Here is a 20,727-nt window from a genome sequence, read left to right on the forward strand (position 1 = left end):
CAAGTTGAGGCCATCAACAAAATAATCAAGCGCACTTTGAAAACCAGCTTGGACAAAGCTAAAGGCTGTTGCCCAGAATTTGTACCCCAAGTTCTTTGGTCATATCGCACTTCATATCGGACTTCAACAGGAGAAACTCCATTCTCACTTGCCTTTGGCACAGAGGCGGTTGTCCCTGTTGAGCTCGAGCAAGCAACATTCCGAGTCCAGAACTACATTCAAAGTGAAAATGACAAACAACTCACCCTCAACTTGGATTTAGTCGAGGAACACAGAAACCAAGCTCACTTGAGGAATGTCGCCTACAAGCAGCGCATCTCCAACTATTATGACTCTAGGGTCAAGCCTCGTTCTTTCAAAATAGGAGACTGGGTCTTAAAGAAAAGATTACTATGCGACAGAGTCCCGAGTGAAGGCACACTTAGTCCAAATTGGGATGGACCGTATGAAGTCATTGGCATCAGTCGCCCTGGCTCTTACACACTTAGAAGCTCCGATGGCAAGACCCTTGGCCATCCATGGAACGCTGATCACTTGAAGTACTACTACAAATAGACTCACGATGTACAAGTGTTGAGCTATAGTTGTTCGGCATCCTATGTAATGAAGGCCATTTGGCAATGAATTCAATAAAGAGGTAATTTAGCCAACTCAGCCCTCACTCTTTTACATTCCTAGCAATGGAACACTCAAGTGTTGAAACCTCAAAGCAGATATATCCAACACGAAACAAAATCTAAGTATGTGTCGACAAGACTATACAAAGAAAGGAACAACCAAACAAGGGCTTATATCCAAACAATAGATCTATTCATACATAGCCAAACATGCATTAATAATAGTGCAAACACTCATAAACACCTAAAATCCAAAACTCTCAAGCTTATAACATGGGCACATGTTATACACACATCAGACTACTACATCCAGAATACATGCAGATAGTAAAGACACTGCTATTCATTCTCATCTGAAGCCGAACCCCTGGCAGTATCACTCCGCGTCCTACCATCATCCTCTGCATCCCCAAGATCCTCTTCACCATGGTGAGTCTGTGCATCAGCACTACCTTCATTATCAGACTCATCTTCGCTGCTAGGATCAACAGCAAGGACAAATGTCTCGCCCTTTCGATGATGCTCATTTATATCTTCGTGGTATTTTCGAAGAATGCTCCCATCATCATAACGATCAAGGACGGCCATCCATTTCCTTTTTTCAAAGCGAGCTTCTTGAGCACAGTAGGGTTTAATAGCAAGATGAAAGGTCGAAGAACTTAAGTATTCTTGCACAGCAGCCTCCCTTTCAGTTGGAATGCTCTTCTCCAGTTCAGAAATCTCAACTAAGGCACCATCCAATTCTCCCCTAACCTTGGATACCTCCAAGGTAGCCACCTCCAACTGTTTTTTAGTTGCCTCAAGCAATTTCTTAAGCCTTAGGTTCTCACCATTTCGCCTTTTCAAGCTCTCCATGGTTTCGTCCTTCAGTTGGAGAGCCTGAGTCAAAAGTCCCTTATTCCTTCGGGCCTCATCCACAAGCTGCTTATTCTCCTTCAGTTTTGCCTTGTACCGCTCAACCTCTTGCAGTCTGTCGTGATACTCGGCCATGACCTGCATGGCAAGACGATCATCACTACCTAAATAATGATAATAAAGAGGAAAAAGTAAGGAAATGACAAAGTAACACTCACATATGAAGACAGCTTCAACATCCGGTCGCAATCCGATTCATCCTTAGCTAAGGGCTCTCCGAGCTCATCGAAGGCGAATCGACGCCCTGCCAAGCAATTGTTGATATCCCCAAAATCCTTTGGCCGCGTGGCAACCCTCAAGTCCTTCCACGGGACACTGCCAGCTCTTTCCTTGCCTTTCCCCTCATGGCGGGAACCAGGATCACTTTCCTGGACAGTGTGCTCCATAGTAAGAGGAGGAGGCAACAGTCGGCTCCCTTCTCCTGCAACTACGGCAGCAGCATTTTCAACGGCCTCAACTCCAGTCTTCCTAAAGGTAGGCCCCTTAAGGACCCCATCTTGGGACTTAGGTCTAACGGATGGTTCCCCTCGGAACTTATGAATTTTCTTATGCGGTAGGATGTCTTCCGAAGGAACTAACACTGGTGCTTTCCTTTTATTGGTGCTAGTCCCTGTTTTCTTGCTTACCTTCTCCACTGCATAAGGAAAATCAAAATAAGAAATACAACTTTCCAAATAAAGTAAGGAATTGAGCTAAGTTTACATGAAGGATACAACTTACTCGATCGTCCCTGGCTCTCGGAAACTAAGGGTTGGAAACCGTACCGACGAAATAAGGGTCGTAGCTTGCTTAAGTGTCTATCCTCTTTGGGCACCCTCAACACCTTCTCTATGTCAGATAGCTCCTGCCCAAACAGTTGGATGGTGCCCCGCGTCACTACATGAAGCAAAGTGTTAGAAGCAAGAAAAGACCACAACAAATAGCAAATAGTACGAACGGTTGATACGTTACAACCTACAGTCTGGAAGTGAGTAAGCACACGTCGCTCAGGCGTGACACCCTTATCATACTCCCAATCATTATACAGAAAGCACCAACGGTTTTTCCATGTGTAGTATGCCTTTTTCTTACCATACACAATACGCTCTCTCTCACTCCGACATGCACACTCGGCATAACCAGTGCATGATTTTGCTGGGCGCATCTTGTAACAGTAACGCCACTGATGGAAGGAAGGCTCACACAACCCACACTCCATCCAAATGATATAAAATCCAATCAAAGTATCCAGAAACCAGGATTGAGTTGCCCAGGTGCATATCCGATCAAAGATAACATCTTTTGCAACCACGGATGTAAAGGTAGTCTCACCCCTAAAGTCAGTAATATCTGGGTGTAGAACATAACATGACCCTGGGGAGGCTCAGAAGGCCATTCTTCATCATGTACCAAACGTATCCCTACACTACGAGGGATATTACATGACTGCCTTAGCGCCTCAACCTGCTTCTCATTATTTAACAAGTTATTCTTTAGATGGTCTGCTGTGAACTCAGAGCGAACTATGGGTATGGCATAAAAAACAACCCCCTCACCCAACGCCATGGAGGAAGAACTAGCAATAGCTAAAGTTTGACGGTTGGGAAGATCATCCAATGTTTCTCTAGTACAGGACTCTAACAAAGACCCTGAAGACTCCGACATTGCAGACTCAGACTTAGAGCTAAAGCTAGAAGAGCCCTCATCACTAGAACTTCCAGGCTCTGACATCTACAATAAGAAGAAACAAATTCTATCACTACATGCATGATCAAAACATAAGGAAGTTCCTATATTACCCACATGAAGATGGTGCAAAGCGATGCCGGAACCCTTCTCAATCAGAAAGCAATCCGTCTTCCACAGTCACTACAAAACAAGCAAATGAAGACCGTGTCAAGCGCCAAAAAAAAAAAAAAAAAAAAAAAAAAAAACAGCTTCATCCAAAAAGCTTCACCCGAAAAGCTTCACCTCCAAAACTTCACCCAAAAAGCTTCATCCAAAAAGTTTCACCCAAAAAGCTTCACCCACAAAGCTTCACCTAAAAAGCTTCACCCACAAAGCTTCACCCAAAAAACTTCACCCGGAAAGCTTCACTTAAAAAAGCTTCACCTACAAAGCTTCACCTAAAAAAGCTTCACCTAGAAAGCTTCACCCACAAAGCTTCATCTACAAAGCTTCACCATCAAAGCTTCACCTAGAAAGCTTCAACACCAAAGCTTCACCTACAAAGCTTCAACACAAAACCTTGCTCCAAATAACCAAATTTTGTTCACAAAACCCAAGATGCCCTTGAACTTGTACAAAAACACTTGGGTAAACATAAACATTTTTTGTTTTACACCCACAAGGACCCAAAATCTTCCTTCTTATTTATTCACTTATATATGTTCCCAAACATATTATAATAGATCCAACAACAAGCCAAAGTCCCAGGTTTCTTAATGGACAAAAGTACAAACAATTCATCAATAATGCAGGTGCTACAAAAATTGGAATCTGCCCCAAAATAGAAATCCAACCCAAGAGACTTTTTCTCTCTCTCCCTCTTCCGCCTCCTTTCATCTATCAAATTTCTGCAACCTCTGCTCTTCTCCAATGGAGCTGAATTTTGGACACCCTATAGTTTTTGAGCATATGAACAACTTTCAAGAAGGAACTATTTCTGTTTGAGCGACGGAAATTAAAGTGTTGAAGCTCCAAACATGACAGTCGGATTCTTGCAGATTTCGAAGCTGCTGTGATGTTTCGAAGATCTGGAAATATTTAACCATTAGTTCATTCTGAATTTTTGATATGTTATGAAAGAGACGATGAGGAACAACTTCAATGAAGAAAGCATGCTGATCTGAACAATAGAAAATGGAGTTTCGAAGCTCACAACAAATCTGACGGGTTGACAGAAAAATAATAACCAGTCATTCATCATACCTGAATTTCTTGAGTTATACAGCTCCGAGGGATCTCAATTTTGGATATGTTGTAGTTCACAAGTTAAGGAACAACTTCGATGAAGAAAGTATGCTGATCTGAACAATAGAAAATGGAGTTTCGAAGCTCACAACAAATCTGACGGGTTGACAGAAAAATAATAACCAGTCATTCATCATACCTGAATTTCTTGAGTTATACAGCTCCGAGGGATCTCAATTTTGGATATTTTGTAGTTCACAAGTTAAGGAACAACTTCGATGAAGAAAGTATGTTGATCTGAGAAGAGAAAAGGGAGTTTTTGAAGCTCACAACAAGTCTGACGCGTTGATATACAAATGACGAACAATCACTCATCGTACCTGAATTTCTGGAGTTGTACTGCTCCGATGGATCTCCAATTCGGATATGTTGTAGTTCACGAGCTAAGGAACAACTTTTATGAAGATGGTTTTGCGATCTGAGCCACAGAAAATGGTGTTATATTGAAGAAAAGCTAAAGGCAGACTAAAGGAAAGCAAAAATGGTAAAGCAAAGCAAAAGAAAAGCTAAAGGAAGACAAAATCATGGCACATGATAATGAGTCATACCCTACCCCTCATTGGATTCGAATACACCCATCCTCCAAAATCATGACAAAGGCCACATTATAGATATCTGTACAAACATTCCAAAGAAAAAGGGAGGGAGTAAAAAAAAAAAAAAAAAAAAAAAAAAAAAAAAAAAAAAAAAAAAAGGGCCTAGGCCTCCACTTCTTTGGGCCTAACACATCTTCATAACAAAAAAAAAACAATATATGAAGAAAGAGCCCTGGGTTACCACTTCGAAAAGAAACAAGTGAAGTTTTCCTACTCATGACATTGACTACTAGCTAGACACCTCATTCGGCAACTCTCTTCGCCTGAAGACTTGGGGGACTCCCACCATATGCTACTGCACCTTGATACTCGGCAGTCTCACAACCACTCAGTGACTTGGATTTTTCAAGTCTCCAACCGAGAAGTTTTCCTCACTCGGGAAATTAAGGGAACACTACCTCAAACTACATGCTTCACTCACAAAGCTTCAACAATACAGGTTTCAACAAAAGCAAAAATTCAAAGAACTTTATGAAGAAGGCTTTGGTGTATTTAACACAATATGTTGAAATGAAGCAAAGCTTATTTATTAATATTTTCGATAAGCCACAAATATGTACATATACATGAGTCAAAATAAACAAACAAAAGGGAGCCTTCACAAAGGTTGCTTAGGGGAAGTCTCAGCAGTCGGTAGAGCCCCAGAAAGAGAAAGCACCGGAGGGTGGTTATCCGGAGCCTCAGTACTTGACAAAACCCCAGAAGGAGGAGGCATTGGAGGTTCATCATTTGAAGCTTCATTACCAGGTACAGCCCCAGAAGACGAAGGCAATAAATGCCTTTGGAACAAACCCACAAACCGCTGATGATCAAGTAAAACCTTACCATCAGATTCCTTCATCTGGTCAAGCTTCCTCTTCATGTTTGTAGCATAGTCATGGGCGAGCCGGTGCAACTGCTTATTCTCATGCTTGAGCCCTCTAATCTCCTGTTTGAGACTCATCACTTCAGCAGCCAATGATTCAACTTGGCGGGTTCTAGCAAATAGGCGTTGGGCCATATTAGACACAGAACCTGCACACTGAACACTAAGAGCCAGAGAGTCCTTAACAGCCAACTCATCAGACCGTTTGGAAAGTAGTCTGTTATCTTTGGGAGTGAGAAGGTTCCTGGCCACCACTGCAGCGGTCATATCATTCTTCATCACAGAATCCCCAACGGTAAGAGGACCAGTAGGGGATATGAAGGATGGGCGCCATATGTTGTCTGGAGAAGGCGTGGCTGTCTCTTCTCCAAGGTTCAAGTCAAAACGACGGTCGGAGGGTCCAGACATTTTCAAATGTGTTGAAGAGGGAAAAGGTCAGACAAATCAAGATCTTAGAAGTGCAAGAAATGAGCTTCTACTGGTAGAGATTCAAGTGTGCTGTGGAACTTAATGCCAGCCTCTATAAAAATCTGCACTCGACGGAGCTTCAGAAATCGAAGAGGCGTTTGCTTTCTCAAAAGCTGGGCTGCTCAGAGACCACGAGGGCCGATCTCAGAAATCGAAGAAGCACCTGCTTTTTCAGCCTCGTCAGCACCTGTCACATGCACACTCAGCTTTGCGGAAATTACGGGCAATTTGTCGAAGATTTCTGGTGAAGTAGAAAGCACGTGAATCTTACTGTTCAATCACCGCTCTCCATATGCACCACCAACTCCTCGGGTACCACATATAACTTTGTCAAAGATCTCTGACAAAGTTTAGGCACGAGAATTTCGAAGTTCCAGCTACCCTACTATTACCCATAAGGGTAAAGGAACAGCACCACTGCTTGACAACTGGAAAGTCCCTATGTGTGTCGACCTCCGTGTTTTGCGGCAAGACAGGTTGGCAAGAACGTCCAACCTTTACTCACATTCGAGAAAAGACTCCCAACATAATTACTTTCTCAAAAACCGGAGTAGCACCGCTTTCCGAATCTCGAGAGTCAGATCCTCGACGGGATTGCTTGTTCGAAAACCGAAGAGGCACAACTCTCAGAACTTCGAGAGCCAGATTTCCTTAGATAAAGCTTGTCTGTAATCTTCACACGTAACATCAGCTTTCCAGATACCACATACCACTTTTTCAAAGTGCTCTGACAAAATTAAAACACGTGAAGCTGGCAGCTCCCACTACATTGCTGTGACCAAGAAGGGTAAAGGAATAGCATTACTACTTGTTATTGGGAAATCCCTATATACATTGACCTCCCTCCTCAACGGACAGGCAAACCTGCAAAAATGCTCAACCCTTTCTCGCGTTCGAAAAGGCACCCTCAACATAACCTCTCGAAATACTCAGCTTTATTTCCCCATGATAATACCTCAGCAAATAAGCCACACCAAGAACAAGAGTATCTCATATCATCAGGGTCGAAAGCAAGAGTATCCCATATCATGCTTTCTCCCTGTCTTTGTCTTTGTCCTTGTCCACACCTGCAGGACAAGGAGAAAGAGAGCAGTCAGTCGGAACCTGAAATCAAACCTCCAATTTGGAACTGACTGCCTGGAGCCTTTGCCTGGTTGCTTACTTAGCATTGCTCTCGAGTACTCATCCTCAACTGCTGTCAAGGTCACGAATTCCACCGGCAAATACCTCATGACAGTTGATCAGATATTGGCTCTTTACACTGAAGCTGCCAAGCGTGGATGAGTCACTATGAAGGAATGTTCTGAAGGACCATTTAAATGCAAAGGTTGCACACCACTTCTGCCATGCAAAAGATTGAAGCAGAAGGTTCAACGGTGAGCTGAAACAGATCACTACAGCACGACACCTTTCCATACCACATTCATTATTCCGTCAACAGCAAAAGTATCCCATATCATCAAGGTCGAACGTACTCTAGATTTGATGGACTTGTTTTGACCCTCAAATTTTTGAGTCGGCCTTATACTCTGAAGGGCACCAGAAAACCCTCCAGCACAGTTCAAGAATAAGCCTGTGGAAAGTTACTTCTTCAAAAGCAAAAGTATCTCATATCATCTCTTATCCATTTGCTTCTCCTTATCCTGGCAGTTGAATGAGAGACAAGGAGAAGGAGAACAATCAACCGGAAGCCGAAGTCAAACCTCTGATCCTGGGTTGCTTACTTGGAAGTTTGACTGCTTACCTTGTCTGTCACCTCTTTCGGCAGATCTCCTAGCTCGGCGACTTGGGAGACTCCTACTATAGGGTTTGTATCGCACTTGACCAAGCCCGAAACTACAAGTAAGCTTCAAAGTGAAATTGATACATTACCTTGTGCATCTTCATCAGCTAAATACACCATTCCCGGATGGAGGAAAGGTACTTCCAAAGAAGGGCAGATGAAGATCAGACCACACTTCGGTACTTAGAAGTTTCGTGATTACTCAAGGGATTGGATCTTGCAAGTCCCCAACCGAGGAGTTTCCCTCACTCGGGAACTTAGGGGAGCACTGTTTGTACCATACTTGACCAATCCCGAAACTACCGAGCACCGGCCAACGCTATACTGTCAAGGACCCAGAAGAGTTCCCCTCCGACCAGGAGGCCAATCACTACTCGACACGTGTCAAGATTAGAAGCCAATCAGAGCGCAGCACGTGTCGACATCAAGAACCAATCATAACATGACACATGTCAATGTGACAAAGCTACAAGTTTTTCTATAAATAGGGGTCATTCCCCCACAATATGGGCTAATGCCATTTGTGTTAAATCATTCACAAGAACTCACTAAATTGAGAGCTTGATCCTTTGTACTTGTGTAAGCCCTTCACTACTAATAAGAACTCCTCTACTCCGTGGACGTAGCCAATCTGGGTGAACCACGTACATCCTGTGTTTGCTTCTCTGTCTCTATTCATTTACGTACTTATCCTCACTAGTGACCGAAGCAACCAAGCGAAGGTCACAAAACCTGACACTTTCTGTTGTACCAAAGTCTTCGCTGATTTTGTGCATCAACACTTCGCATTAGCGTAATTTACTACTTTTTTCTTTGATTCAAAGGCAGGCCCTGCAAATATAAAAAAAAAAAAAAAAAAAAAAAAACAAACGAGTTCATGAAACAATTTCCTTTGATTTAGTTGGGCTCTTTCATGCCCATTCAAACTACAATTTTCAAATCCTTGAAATATTTGATACCAAATTCAAATTTATGAATCTTCGATTCTTCATATAAAGTTTAGAGTCATTTATCTAATTGCGTCATTTTTTTTTATTTGGAAGAGAGAGTTGTGAACTATGGGTTGAGATCAGATCTATGAGCATAACATATAGTGCATGTCATGTACATACAGTGTATGAGCAAGTTTAATATGAAGAGAGGGAATGAGTACGCTAAACAATTTTGTCCATATCCTTTTCTCTTCCTTCTTTCCACTCTGATTTCTCTCTTTTTCCTCAAATTTATCTCTTCTCCAAAAGGCAACTAACCTTTAATACGTTTTGTCATTTAATTGCAGCCAAAGCCAAACCCTATTTTAGTGCTTGTAAATTTGGATCAAGAGAGGGAACATAGGGAGGGAGAAGACAAAAGAATGAAAACCCACATATAAATTATAAAAATGATAAAAAAAAATCAAAAAATAAAAATGGAATGATTTGGGTCTCCTCCAAGAAACACCAAATCAATCACTTTAACTCCAAAAAGTAAAATGAAGCAAACCTAGTTCATAAAATCTATAAATGAAAAGGTAAAAATCGAAATTAGGAAACCGACCCACACGTTGGCGATTCCATCACCCTTCTCATATCCAATGGCCTTTGTCAGATTCCCCGACAGTGTTTCTTCTTCTCTTTGTTCAAAATCTCTTTTTGAATCGTAACTGACTTTGCGAACTGGATCCAGGGTCAGGGTGGCGGGTTTCGGATCTGTTTGCTTTAGAATTTGTGGTTTTCGCTCGAATTCTAAGTACTCGCCGCTGACTGGAGACTTTGAACTGAACTCGAACAAATTTTGCAAGCTCAAATTTGTGGATTTGGGAGTTGTGAGGTCGATTACTTGGGTGGAGAGAGAGAGAGAGAGAGAGAGAGAGAGCTTGGATGAAGAAGATGAGTGGGTTAGAGAGAGCTTGGATGAAGAAGATGGGTGGGTTAGAGAGAGAGCTCTTAGGTGAAGAAGTTGGATGAGTTAGGGTTCTTCGAACTCGAACAAATTTTGCAAGCTCAAATTTGTGGATTTGGGAGTTGTGAGGTCGATTACTTGGGTGGAGAGAGAGAGAGCTTGGATGAAGAGGATGAGTAGGTTAGAGAGAGAGCTTGGATGAAGAAGATGGGTGGGTTAGAGAGAGAGCTCTTAGGTTAAGAAGTTGGATGAGTTAGGGTTCTTCGAACTGGAATTGGGCAAGAGAGATTTTCTCTCTTTCTCCTCTCTCTCTCTATTTCTCTCTACAAAATGAGAAATCAGGGCTGGAATTTCTAGATAACCTATTTATATGGGAGGATAATTTGGTCATTTCAAAGTGTAGAAAAAAAAATCATATTTCTGTCTGATTATTGTGCATGGCATGTGCATATTCGAAATGTCCTAAAATTAAGGGAGTTTTAACAAAAAGTCCGCGGTACTTTTCGCTTTAACAAAAAACCACATTTTTACATTAAAAAGTCGATACTCATGCTATTCATATTAACCTTTATTTTATTCTTATCGTTAAAACTCAAAGTTTTCAAGTCATTTATTAAACAAAATTCCAAGTCAATCCTATTTCTGGATATTTGCCTTTTATTAAACAAAATATAATACAAAAATACACAATGGCGGCTGGAGCTCTGCTCCCTCTTCCTCTTCATTCCGTGATTCCGTCTTCCATTGTTGAATGGTAGCTACAGGTTAAGATCAAATCGGACCTTATCATCTCATTCACCAGTAAACCGGACCCTATCATCTCCTCCACCAGTAAACCACCCACTCTGACTGTCCTTCACCGCAGTCAAGCTTTCGCCCTCCGATCGCCGCCAAGAGAGTATCAGATGCAGAAACTAGGAGATTTCAAGCTTCCCCAATTCTTCAATTACCCTCCATACTTCACACTCCAGCCCGTTAGAGAGACCCGCAAGAAGCAGATACAGCTATGGAATAACCTCATCCTCGACTACTGCAAAACCCATAGCATCTTCGTGATCGGATTGGAAGACCAAGACTTTCCGCTCTTCTCGAACCCCGCGATCGAGCGATCTCTCACCCACGAAGCCCCGGAAGCCTTTCTTTAGGCGTTGGTGGCGCAGGGCCGAGCGGAGTAGCTGGATAAGGGTCGCCGGAAGTGCCTTGTGCTGTGGCATCGGATTCAGGACTGGGCTAATATTGTCCTAGATTTCGTCAAGGACAATGGGTTGGAGGATAATGTGATGACGGTTGAGGAAATCCGATCTGGGATTGAGTCTAGGGGGACGGAGCTTCATGGGATTGATCGGACGGTTCTGATGAGGGCTTTGAAACTGCTGAAGCAGAAAGGGAAGCTTGCAATCTTCAAGGGGACTACGGGGGATGACGAGGGCCTGAAGTTTTCGATTTGATGTCGGGACCCTTTTGACTCTTAACCAGGATTAGGAAAAACCCCATTTGTAATATGAGTTGTTCGTTTTGATTAGATGAACTTGCACTTGTGTTCATCAGATGCTTGAGGCCTAATTTAAATGAGAATATGATTTTGAGCACTCTTATTTTTCTCTTAAATCTTTGCTGCATTCTACATTGGTATGCTTTTATTTATAGGTAATATATAATGATGGTCATTTGCTATCGTTGCTGTAGATTATGGTTTTATATTGGTTTTTCGATTATAAATGCATCAAAGCATGAACTTTGCATTCTGCTTTTTGCTGCAATTGTTTATCTGCATTAGCAGTTTGGTGGCCGTTGTTTCCTTCCCTGCAGATTTAGAGGATCAGTATGAGAAGGTGCTTGTGTCTAAAAACTAGTAATTTTCTAGAAAAATATAACTGAGAAAATATGTGTTGTTTCTGCTCTTATTAGAAAACTGCATGCTTGTGCAACTTGAAATGGAATGCTTGTTTCTGTAATTTTCTGTGTATAGCAATAAATATGTATTGCTGTCTAAGAATATGAAAATATAAAATCTAGATGCATGTTAAGGTACTGTTCCAAGTCTGTATATATTTTTCGTTTGCCCCATCACACTTTTGTTTACTGTTGCACAGCTTCTTGTTATTACAATTGTTTTTCCAGCGAACCCTCTGGTCTGTTTGCATAATGATATGCTGCTTTTATGCTGTTTGACACCACATATGCTCTAGTGTTGAATTGGCAATGCAGCATCCCTTTCTTTGTGTTAGAGTATATAGGATATGGAGGGTGTGGATCATGACACATGTGATTAACCAAATACATAAGGTAGTGAGGAGTGTGAATGATAGAATAATTAGTTAGGATTATTGGTAAGGGATTGAGTTGGTTAAGGCAGTTAGCTTAGGACTCATCTATATAGCAACTGCCCCTTGTAACCATTCAATTAATCAAGAAAATACAATTGTGATTTCTCTCTCTCTCTCTCTCTCTCTCTCTCTCTCTCTCTTTCTCTAACTAAACCTCTCCTGTTATCTTCTTCCTCCTTTGCGATCTCTCTGTTCTCCTTCTGTTACTTAACATGGTATCATTGTCTTGAAAGCCGTTCGTGCTTTCTCGATTCTTGGTCTGCTTCCGCTACTATCTCTACATACTGATTCTCCTTCTCTTGTTCTAGGAATTTTGGGCTTCTCTCTTGCCCCAATTCTCTGATTTGTTCTTGGTGAATTCTTGCACACCAGGTGTTTGATTTTTTGTCTCACTCAGATTCTCTCAAGATGATCATTGCGAATCAATTGCAAATCTTGCAATCACCGATTACCAACTTGATTTCATCAGTCTCTAATTCGGTTACTGTGAAGTTGGATGATTCCAATTATCTTCAATGGCAGTTTCAGTTGCAATTAATGCTTGAAGGAAATGGAATCATGGGGTTCGTCGATGGCACCAATGTGTGTCCTCCTCAGTTTTCTTCATTTGGGTCTCCTGATTCGGACCTAACCTCTGCGTCTTCAACTCCACAAACTGAAACTGATGAGTATAAAATTTGGAAGATGCATGATAGGGCTCTCATGCAACTTTTTACTGCAACTTTGTCATCCTCAGCCATTTCTTGTGCCATAGGCAGTACTAGCTCAAGGGATCTTTGGATTCGGCTTCAAGAACAATTCTCTACTATTAGTCGTACATCCATCTTTCAGATGAAAGTTGACCTTCAGAACATAAAAAAGGGCTCTGATTCTGTATCCATGTATCTTCAACGCATTAAAGCAGCACGGGATTTTCTTGCAACTGCAGGAGTCATCTTTGCCGATGAAGATATTGTGATCTTGGCTCTCAATGGTATTCCTGCAGAATATAACACGTTCAGATGTGTTATTCGTGGAAGGGAAAACGTTATATCTCTCAAGGAGTTTCGTTCTCAATTACTTGCAGAGGAAGCCACTGTTGAGAACAATGCCTCGATGCCCTTTATGTCTACAATGATGGCCAAGAACAATAGTCAAGGATCACAAAGTTATGCTGTTGGGAATTCTTCTACAAATGGTCTTCATAGTCATTCTCCGACAATCAACAATGGTGGTAATTTTGGATTTTGTTGATGCACAAAATCAGCGAAGACTTTGGTACAACAGAAAGTGTCAGGTTTTGTGACCTTCGCTTGGTTGCTTCGGTCACTAGTGAGGATAAGTACGTAAATGAATAGAGACAGAGAAGCAAACACAGGATGTACGTGGTTCACCCAGATTGGCTACGTCCACGGAGTAGAGGAGTTCTTATTAGTAGTGAAGGGCTTACACAAGTACAAAGGATCAAGCTCTCAATTTAGTGAGTTCTTGTGAATGATTTAATCCAAAATGGCATTAGGCAATATTGTGGGGGAATGACCCCTATTTATAGAAAAACTTGTAGCTTTGTCACATTGACATGTGTCATGTTATGATTGGTTCTTGATGTCGACACGTGCTGCGCTCTGATTGGCTTCTAATCTTGACACGTGTCGAGTAATGATTGGCCTCCTGGTCGGAGGGGAACTCTTCTGGGTCCTTGACAGTATAGCGTTGGCCGGTGCTCGGTAGTTTCGGGATTGGTCAAGTATGGTACAAACAGATTTAATGGTCAATCTGGTCAATCCAATTTCTTCAATGGTGGAAATCGATCAAAGTATAAAGGGAAGTTTAACAACAATCAAGGACAGAGATATTATAAGCCTGTGGTACATGATTTTGCTCCTGGAATTCTTGGGACTCCATCTTCCTATCATAATGGTGCTTCTTCCTCAAATGTTATCTGTCAGTTTTGCTCTAAACATGGTCATTCTGCTGCAACTTGTAACTATAGAGATGCTAAACCTGTTGAGCCTTGTCAAATATGTGACAAGAAAAACCATACTGCCAGAACTTGTTTCTTCAAGAATAAATCTCCTAATCAAGTCCCACACATGGCTGCAATGAATACCACATACTCAAACTCAATGCCATCTACTCACATGATGTCTCCTACAATGTCCAACTCTGTCCCTTTGGCCACCACAACATAATATTCACCTGAAGTTTGGCTCACGGATTCTGGGGCCACAAACCATATGACTGCTGATATGAGGACTCTAAGCTTGGCATCACCATAACTAGTCACTGAAACTGTTCAGATTGCAAATGGGGAAGGTTTGCAAGTGTCTCACGTTGGCACATCACTCTTAAGGACTTCTCCTTATCCTTTGAAATTGAACTCAGTTCTTTATGAGCCCAAACTGTCTCATAATCTTTTATCTGTGCATCGATTATGTTTAGACAATAATTGTTGGTTAATATTCGATGCATTCTCTTTTTGGATCCAGGACAAGGCCACAGGGAGAGTTCTATTATAGGGAGCATGCAATAATGGACTTTATCCTATTCCATCCCTTCTACCAAACCAATCTGCATCAAATGCAAAACTCATGGCTTGCTTAGGGAAATTAGTCAATTCAACTCTTTGACACAATCGACTAGGTCATCCTTCCAACTCAGTTTCTTCTACAATGCTTAAGAAGTCGAACATAGTCACTGTCCATGATACACTTTCCACATTGTGTCAAAATTGTTTAGAAGGGAAATTTAGCAAGTTACCCTTTCAGTCTGTTCAATCAAAATATGTGGTTCCTTTTGAGGTGATACATAGTGATTTGTGGGGTCCATCACCTTGTCAATCTGTAGATGGTTATAAATACTATGTTCTGTTCACAGATGAATGTACTCGATTCAGTTGGATCTTTTCCTTAATAAATAAATCTGATTTTTTTCCCTACATTTGTCTCTTTCTATCATTATGTTTGCACTCAATTTACAACCAAAATTAAGATTTTCCAAAGTGATGGAGGAGGAGAGTTTATAAGCAAAAAGTTTCAAGCTTTTCTTACTGCTCAAGGTGTATTTCATCAGATGTCATGTCCCTATACACCTGAACAAAATGGGTAGGCTAAACGAAAACATAGACATATCGTAGAAACTGCCCTTACTTTGTTGCAAACTGCTCATTTACCCTCATTATTTTGGACCTATGCCTGTCATACTGCAACCTATTTGATCAATAGAATGCCAACCACTGTCCTTCAAAACAAATCACCATTTGAACTACTATATAAAGCTGTCCCAGACCTTTCTCACTTAAGAGTGTTCGGTTGTTCGTGCTATCCTCTCCTTAAATCATATAATATCTCTAAACTGCAACCTAGAACCTCCCGATGCTTATTTTTGGGATATACTCCTCATTATAAAGGTTATATCTGTTATCATTTACAAACCAAAACAACCTACATTTCTAGGCATGTCATGTTTAATGAACTTGAGTTTCCATTCCCATCACTACCAATTTCCCAAAAATCTAAAGTCATTGCTCCCACTCCATCACTTGACACTGCACCATAACCAACTCCAAACCTTCAAAATGTTCTTGTTTCACCAGTTTCAACTTCTAGAGTGCAAACTTCATCTTCATTTAGAGATACTCCATCTTTATCACCTTAAGGACATGCACAGTCACCTCCATCTCATTGTCAATCACCTCTCCTGCATACAGGGTCAATTCAAAGATCTATTGAGTCCACAGATTTGTCCCACTCTTCTAACCCATATAAGACTAATACATCAAACACACCACAGTCCATTATTGCTGCTCCATCTTCCTTTACACCATCTCTTGTGGCACTTGACTTCTGTCCTGAGACACTTCAAGTTGTTCTTGAGATTCCACCTATGAATCTCCATCCGATGCAGACTCGATCCAAAAGTGGCATTGTGAAGCATAAAGCCTTATATGCATCAGTTTGTGATTCTGGAGGGGTTGATCTTACTACAATCGAGCCTGCAACATATAAGTCAGCTTTTAAAGAACCAGTGTGGAATAAGGCTATGACTAAAGAGATTGAAGCCTTACATTCTCAAGGAACCTGGAGTATAGTAGATCTTCCTCATAACAAAAACCTTGTTGGCTGTAAGTGGGTATTTAAAATCAAGAGGAATTCTGATGGGACAATTGCGAGGTACAAAGCGAGACTTGTTGCAAAAGGATTTAATCAGGAGCATGGACTTGATTATGGAGAAACCTTCAGTCCGGTTGTTAAACCAACAACTGTCAGGTTAGTATTAGCTTTGGCAACTCATCATGATTGGCCCCTATATCAATTAGATGTCAAAAATGCCTTTCTTCATGGCATTCTTCAAGAAGAAGTTTATATGTCCCAACCTCTTGGCTTTGAAGATCATCATCACCCTCTTAAAGTTTGTAGATTACACAAGTCCCTCTATGGACTCAAGCAAGCCCCAAGGGCTTGGAATGACAGGTTCACAAGTTTTCTGCCTACGTTGGGGTTACACAATACATATGCTGATTCATCACTCTTTGTCAAGTGTTCTGGTTCTTCACTTGTGATATTGTTGCTCTACGTAGATGACATCATCATCACTGGAAATGACACTAAGATGATTGCACAGGTTATTACAGATTTAACAAAGGAATTTGATCTCAAAGATCTGGGATCTCTCCATTATTTTCTTGGGATACAAATTACAAGAACAGATGAAGGGTTATTCTTATCTCAAGAGAAGTATGTGAAAGATTTGTTGAAGAAAATTGAAATGTTTGATTCTAAACCATGTGCAACTCCCTGTTTACCTTATAACAGATTATTGAAGGATGATGGGGAACCTTTTAATAATCCAACCCTCTATAGAAGTATTGTTGGTGCCTTACAATACTTGGTTTTTACACGACCTGACATAGCCTTTTCAATTCACCAAGTTTGTCAATTTATGCAGTCTCCCATGGCTTCTCATTATTTGGCTGTGAAGAGAATATTGAGGTATCTCAAAGGGACTATGACACATGGAATTCGATATAGAAAAGGCAGTTTAATACTTAGATCGTTTAGTGATGCTGATTGGGCTAGAGACCCTAATGATAGGCGGTCTACAACAGGTTTGGTTGTGTTTCTTGGTAACAATCCTATCTCTTGGGCTTCAAAGAAACAACAAACCGTATCAAGATCATTCACTGAAGCTGAATATCGAGCCCTTTCATCCACTGCTGCTGAATTGGATTGGCTGCAACAATTGTTTCAAGTTCTACACGTTCATATTCCCCACCCACCAGTTCTTTTTTGTGACAATCTTTCGGCAATCGCACTATCCTTTAATCCAGTTCAACATCAGCGCACCAAACATATTGAAGTTGATGTTCACTTTGTGAGAGAAAGGGTTGCAAGTAAGAAGCTCTTGGTTCAGTTTGTCTCTTCTTCCGAGCAGTTTGCTGATATTCTTACCAAAGGTCTGAGTTCGCCATTGTTCAAGACTCATTGCAACAATCTCATGCTTGGACCACCATGAGCTTGCGGGGGGATGTTAGAGTATATAGGATATGGAGGGTGTGGATCATGACACATGTGATTAACCAAATACATAAGGCAATGAGGAGTGTGAATGTTAGAATAATTAGTTAGGATTGTTGGTAAGGGATTGAGTTGGTTAAGGCAGTTAGCTTAGGACTCATCTATATAGCAACTGCCCCTTGTAACCATTCAATTAATCAAGAAAATACAATTGTGATTTCTCTCTCTCTCTCTCTCTTTCTCTAACTAAACCTCTCCTGTTATCTTCTTCCTCCTCTACGATCTCTCTGTTCTCCTTCTGGTACTTAACACTTTGTACTTTCTGAGGTAATACAAGAATGATAAAAAGTTAAAACTAAAGACGAGCTAAGTTGAATTCTTAATATCATATATGTTTCCACAATAATGGGTGTAGCCACATTGGTCAGAGCAGATATGCAACCCTCTATGCACCCGAGTTTGAATCCATGTCCCTGCAATTTAGATTAGTTTAAAGTAGACCTTTATGACAAAGAATCCAAATATCAAGTTTTGCAGAACAGGAAACATCAACCTGTGGTCCCTCAGTTATGACTTTCTTTTATCATTTGAAGTTTTATGCATCCTTTTCATTAACCTTCTAAATGCATCGCTTATATTTGTTTCATACCAGTTCGACTCAACAGCATACTGAAAGGTCAGGTTTAAAGTAAGGCCTTCCATTGATCTTCCAGTAAGATTCCCAAACATTATCTAGCTTTTTGTTTTTTTGTTTTTTTGGAATAACATATCTAGCTACAAGCATGTATTCTAGCTGTATCAATCACTGATATAGTACTAGGACTCATGGTCTACTCCTAACAGTATGAGGACTAATCTACACTACTGCAACAGAGACGCAGACACAGACTCACTTTAAAGCCCTGCACCTTAAGATCTGTATGTTGGTCATTGAACTTTTCTTCTGGACTCGCTATTAACATACATGCTTCAAGGACATATTTGGAATCCATTTATATTCTTTAAAATTTTTCAAGGATGAGGTGTCGGGTTCAATATATTAATCTAGGGGTTATAACTGAAATATCACAAGCCTACTATTTCAACCTTATTTATCAACTGCTACTTGTTGCCCAGTCTAGTTGAGGTCCCTCCTTGAAGCTCAAGGAATTGAAGAATTCTTACAGATTGACCTATAGATACTTCAGCCAATTCTTAGACTGCCTTTGCTGAAGATAAGTCACCTTCCTATCATAGGATTTTACCTACGAAGTTACGTAATCTTGTTTAATCTCTGGGGTGCCACACCGTGTGCTATAAATGACCAGTTCCCATTAACATTGATTTATAATTTTATATGCACCTTTGGTCTAGCAGAAGGAGCTCTCTTCTTATATTTAGTTATTCTAACTTCAAAGTCTTTGGAGAGTCATTTTGTCAACTTATGCCCTTTCAGAATGAGATCATGATTGCATATATTTGATCAGTTGCCTTAGTTTTCTGGTAAACATCATGTGTCTGATATCTAGCACAGTCGCATGCACCTTTGTGGGATTTCAGTTTTAGTATGTGAAAAGGCACCGCAACATAACCCTTTCATTTCAATTCTCATGCATGCAATTCTTTAATTTGCAGTACATGGTCCCACTTGTGATTAACTTGCCTTGTTCTTGCAAAACCATGAAAGCCAAGATACCTCGCAGAGAGTTGGCGGATGGCTTAAGGTGAATGAGATGACCGTACGTGTAGTCACGTTGCATGATCCCAACCCGAAGGCTTCATAGGGTGCTGAGAAGATGGTATTCCTTGCTTGTGTACCATTATACATCCCCAGCAGCTCCATTGCTTTGTTTGTGAACTTGAAGCAGAACAAATTGCACATTGTAAGGCATTTTCTTTTGCGCCGTTCCAGCTTCGCAGTAAACTATAAGCTTGATATTAAGTTGGGAGCGTATTTCTAAAGACTCTACAAACATATAAATGGTCTAACAAAAGGATGTGCTTAAATGTAAAACTTCCGTGAGTTTTGAGAAAGAGTTGTCTTCAAATGTCACAATGCTAGCTTGAAATCGATCTTATAATTTGTGCATTTTATGTAGATGACCCATTTAACTTTCTATCTTAAGAGCCAATTGCTTAGTCTAATCCCAAATTATGTAACGTACAATATGGCCATCTTTACACAATTATTAATTAGGATATGGATCAAACTACAACCAAATTAATGGCTTTTATTTTATAAACAACCATTTCCAAAGTACTTCATCAAATTCATCTAAATGTTTTTAGGAACTCAGATGTTGCTTGTTTTTCTTGCATGAAAAATTATAAGCACAAAGGGTGATGGATATTTCCCATAGGATTCCTCCTTGGGGCAAATACTTCTATGCATACCTCTTCCGGTTGATCTATACCATGCTCCATTCTCGTAAGATGATAAATGCAAAAATCCATAACAAAATAAATTTCTTGTGGTTAATGTGTATAGCAATTGGAAAAATCCATAGTCGATTTCCACGGACTTCTCTTTTGGCAACGCTCCTTGTTTTACTGTATAAGCTTGGAAGGGAAAGATGCCTTCTCTCCTCAATGAAGCGCACAGCTCTATGTTTGAACATGATTCTCTAGGCAGCTCAGTTTTTGGTTTTGGCTGTTTTGTAAGTGTCCTATTTGGTTTGCAAGAGAAGGGGCTACTTGGTCTGTTCTCTCAGACTATGGACTTGAACTTTTGGTGCTCCCAAGTAGCCCAATTTTCCATAACCTTAACTTCACGTAGTTCAATAAACTTCTGCAACCATCCAAACCACAATTCACTTTCAAGCCCTGATATACGGCTTGCACCCCCTTTA

At 40.7% G+C, this 20,727-nt stretch overlaps 1 protein-coding gene, 1 long non-coding RNA gene and 1 pseudogene across 3 annotated transcripts; 1 reads left to right on the forward strand and 2 right to left on the reverse strand.

The window, feature by feature from the left end:
* Positions 1-763: 763 nt before the first annotated feature.
* Positions 764-3,342, reverse strand: LOC139190552 (uncharacterized). Its single transcript, XM_070810915.1, has 4 exons — positions 3,315-3,342; positions 2,253-2,408; positions 1,691-2,166; positions 764-1,610 (listed from the first exon to the last, which is right to left on the reverse strand). Coding segments are annotated over exons 2-4 (1,131 nt in total). The 5' UTR covers positions 2,254-2,408; positions 3,315-3,342; the 3' UTR covers positions 764-956.
* A 520-nt stretch (positions 3,343-3,862) lies between these two features.
* On the reverse strand, positions 3,863-5,073 carry LOC139190553 (uncharacterized). Of its 2 annotated transcripts, XR_011574856.1 has the most exons (5): positions 5,033-5,073; positions 4,805-4,902; positions 4,624-4,721; positions 4,443-4,540; positions 3,863-4,267 (listed from the first exon to the last, which is right to left on the reverse strand). It is a non-coding gene; the product is annotated as an uncharacterized lncRNA (long non-coding RNA). The 2 variants fall into 2 exon arrangements; XR_011574855.1 differs by lacking the exon at positions 5,033-5,073 and having other exon boundaries at positions 4,805-4,944.
* A 5,670-nt stretch (positions 5,074-10,743) lies between these two features.
* Positions 10,744-11,666, forward strand: LOC139190624 (vacuolar protein sorting-associated protein 25-like; annotated as a pseudogene).
* The last annotated feature ends 9,061 nt before the right edge of the window (positions 11,667-20,727 follow it).

This window comes from Malus domestica, chromosome 13, assembly GCF_042453785.1.
Source record: "Malus domestica chromosome 13, GDT2T_hap1".
NCBI classification, from domain to species: Eukaryota; Viridiplantae; Streptophyta; class Magnoliopsida; order Rosales; family Rosaceae; genus Malus; species Malus domestica.

Bases quoted from the DNA above. Each gene is read 5' to 3' on its own strand.
- LOC139190552 (XM_070810915.1), bottom strand. The intron at 1,611-1,690 runs GTGAGTGTTACT...CTTGCCATGCAG, and splicing joins TGTTGAAGCTGTCTTCATAT to GTCATGGCCGAGTATCACGA.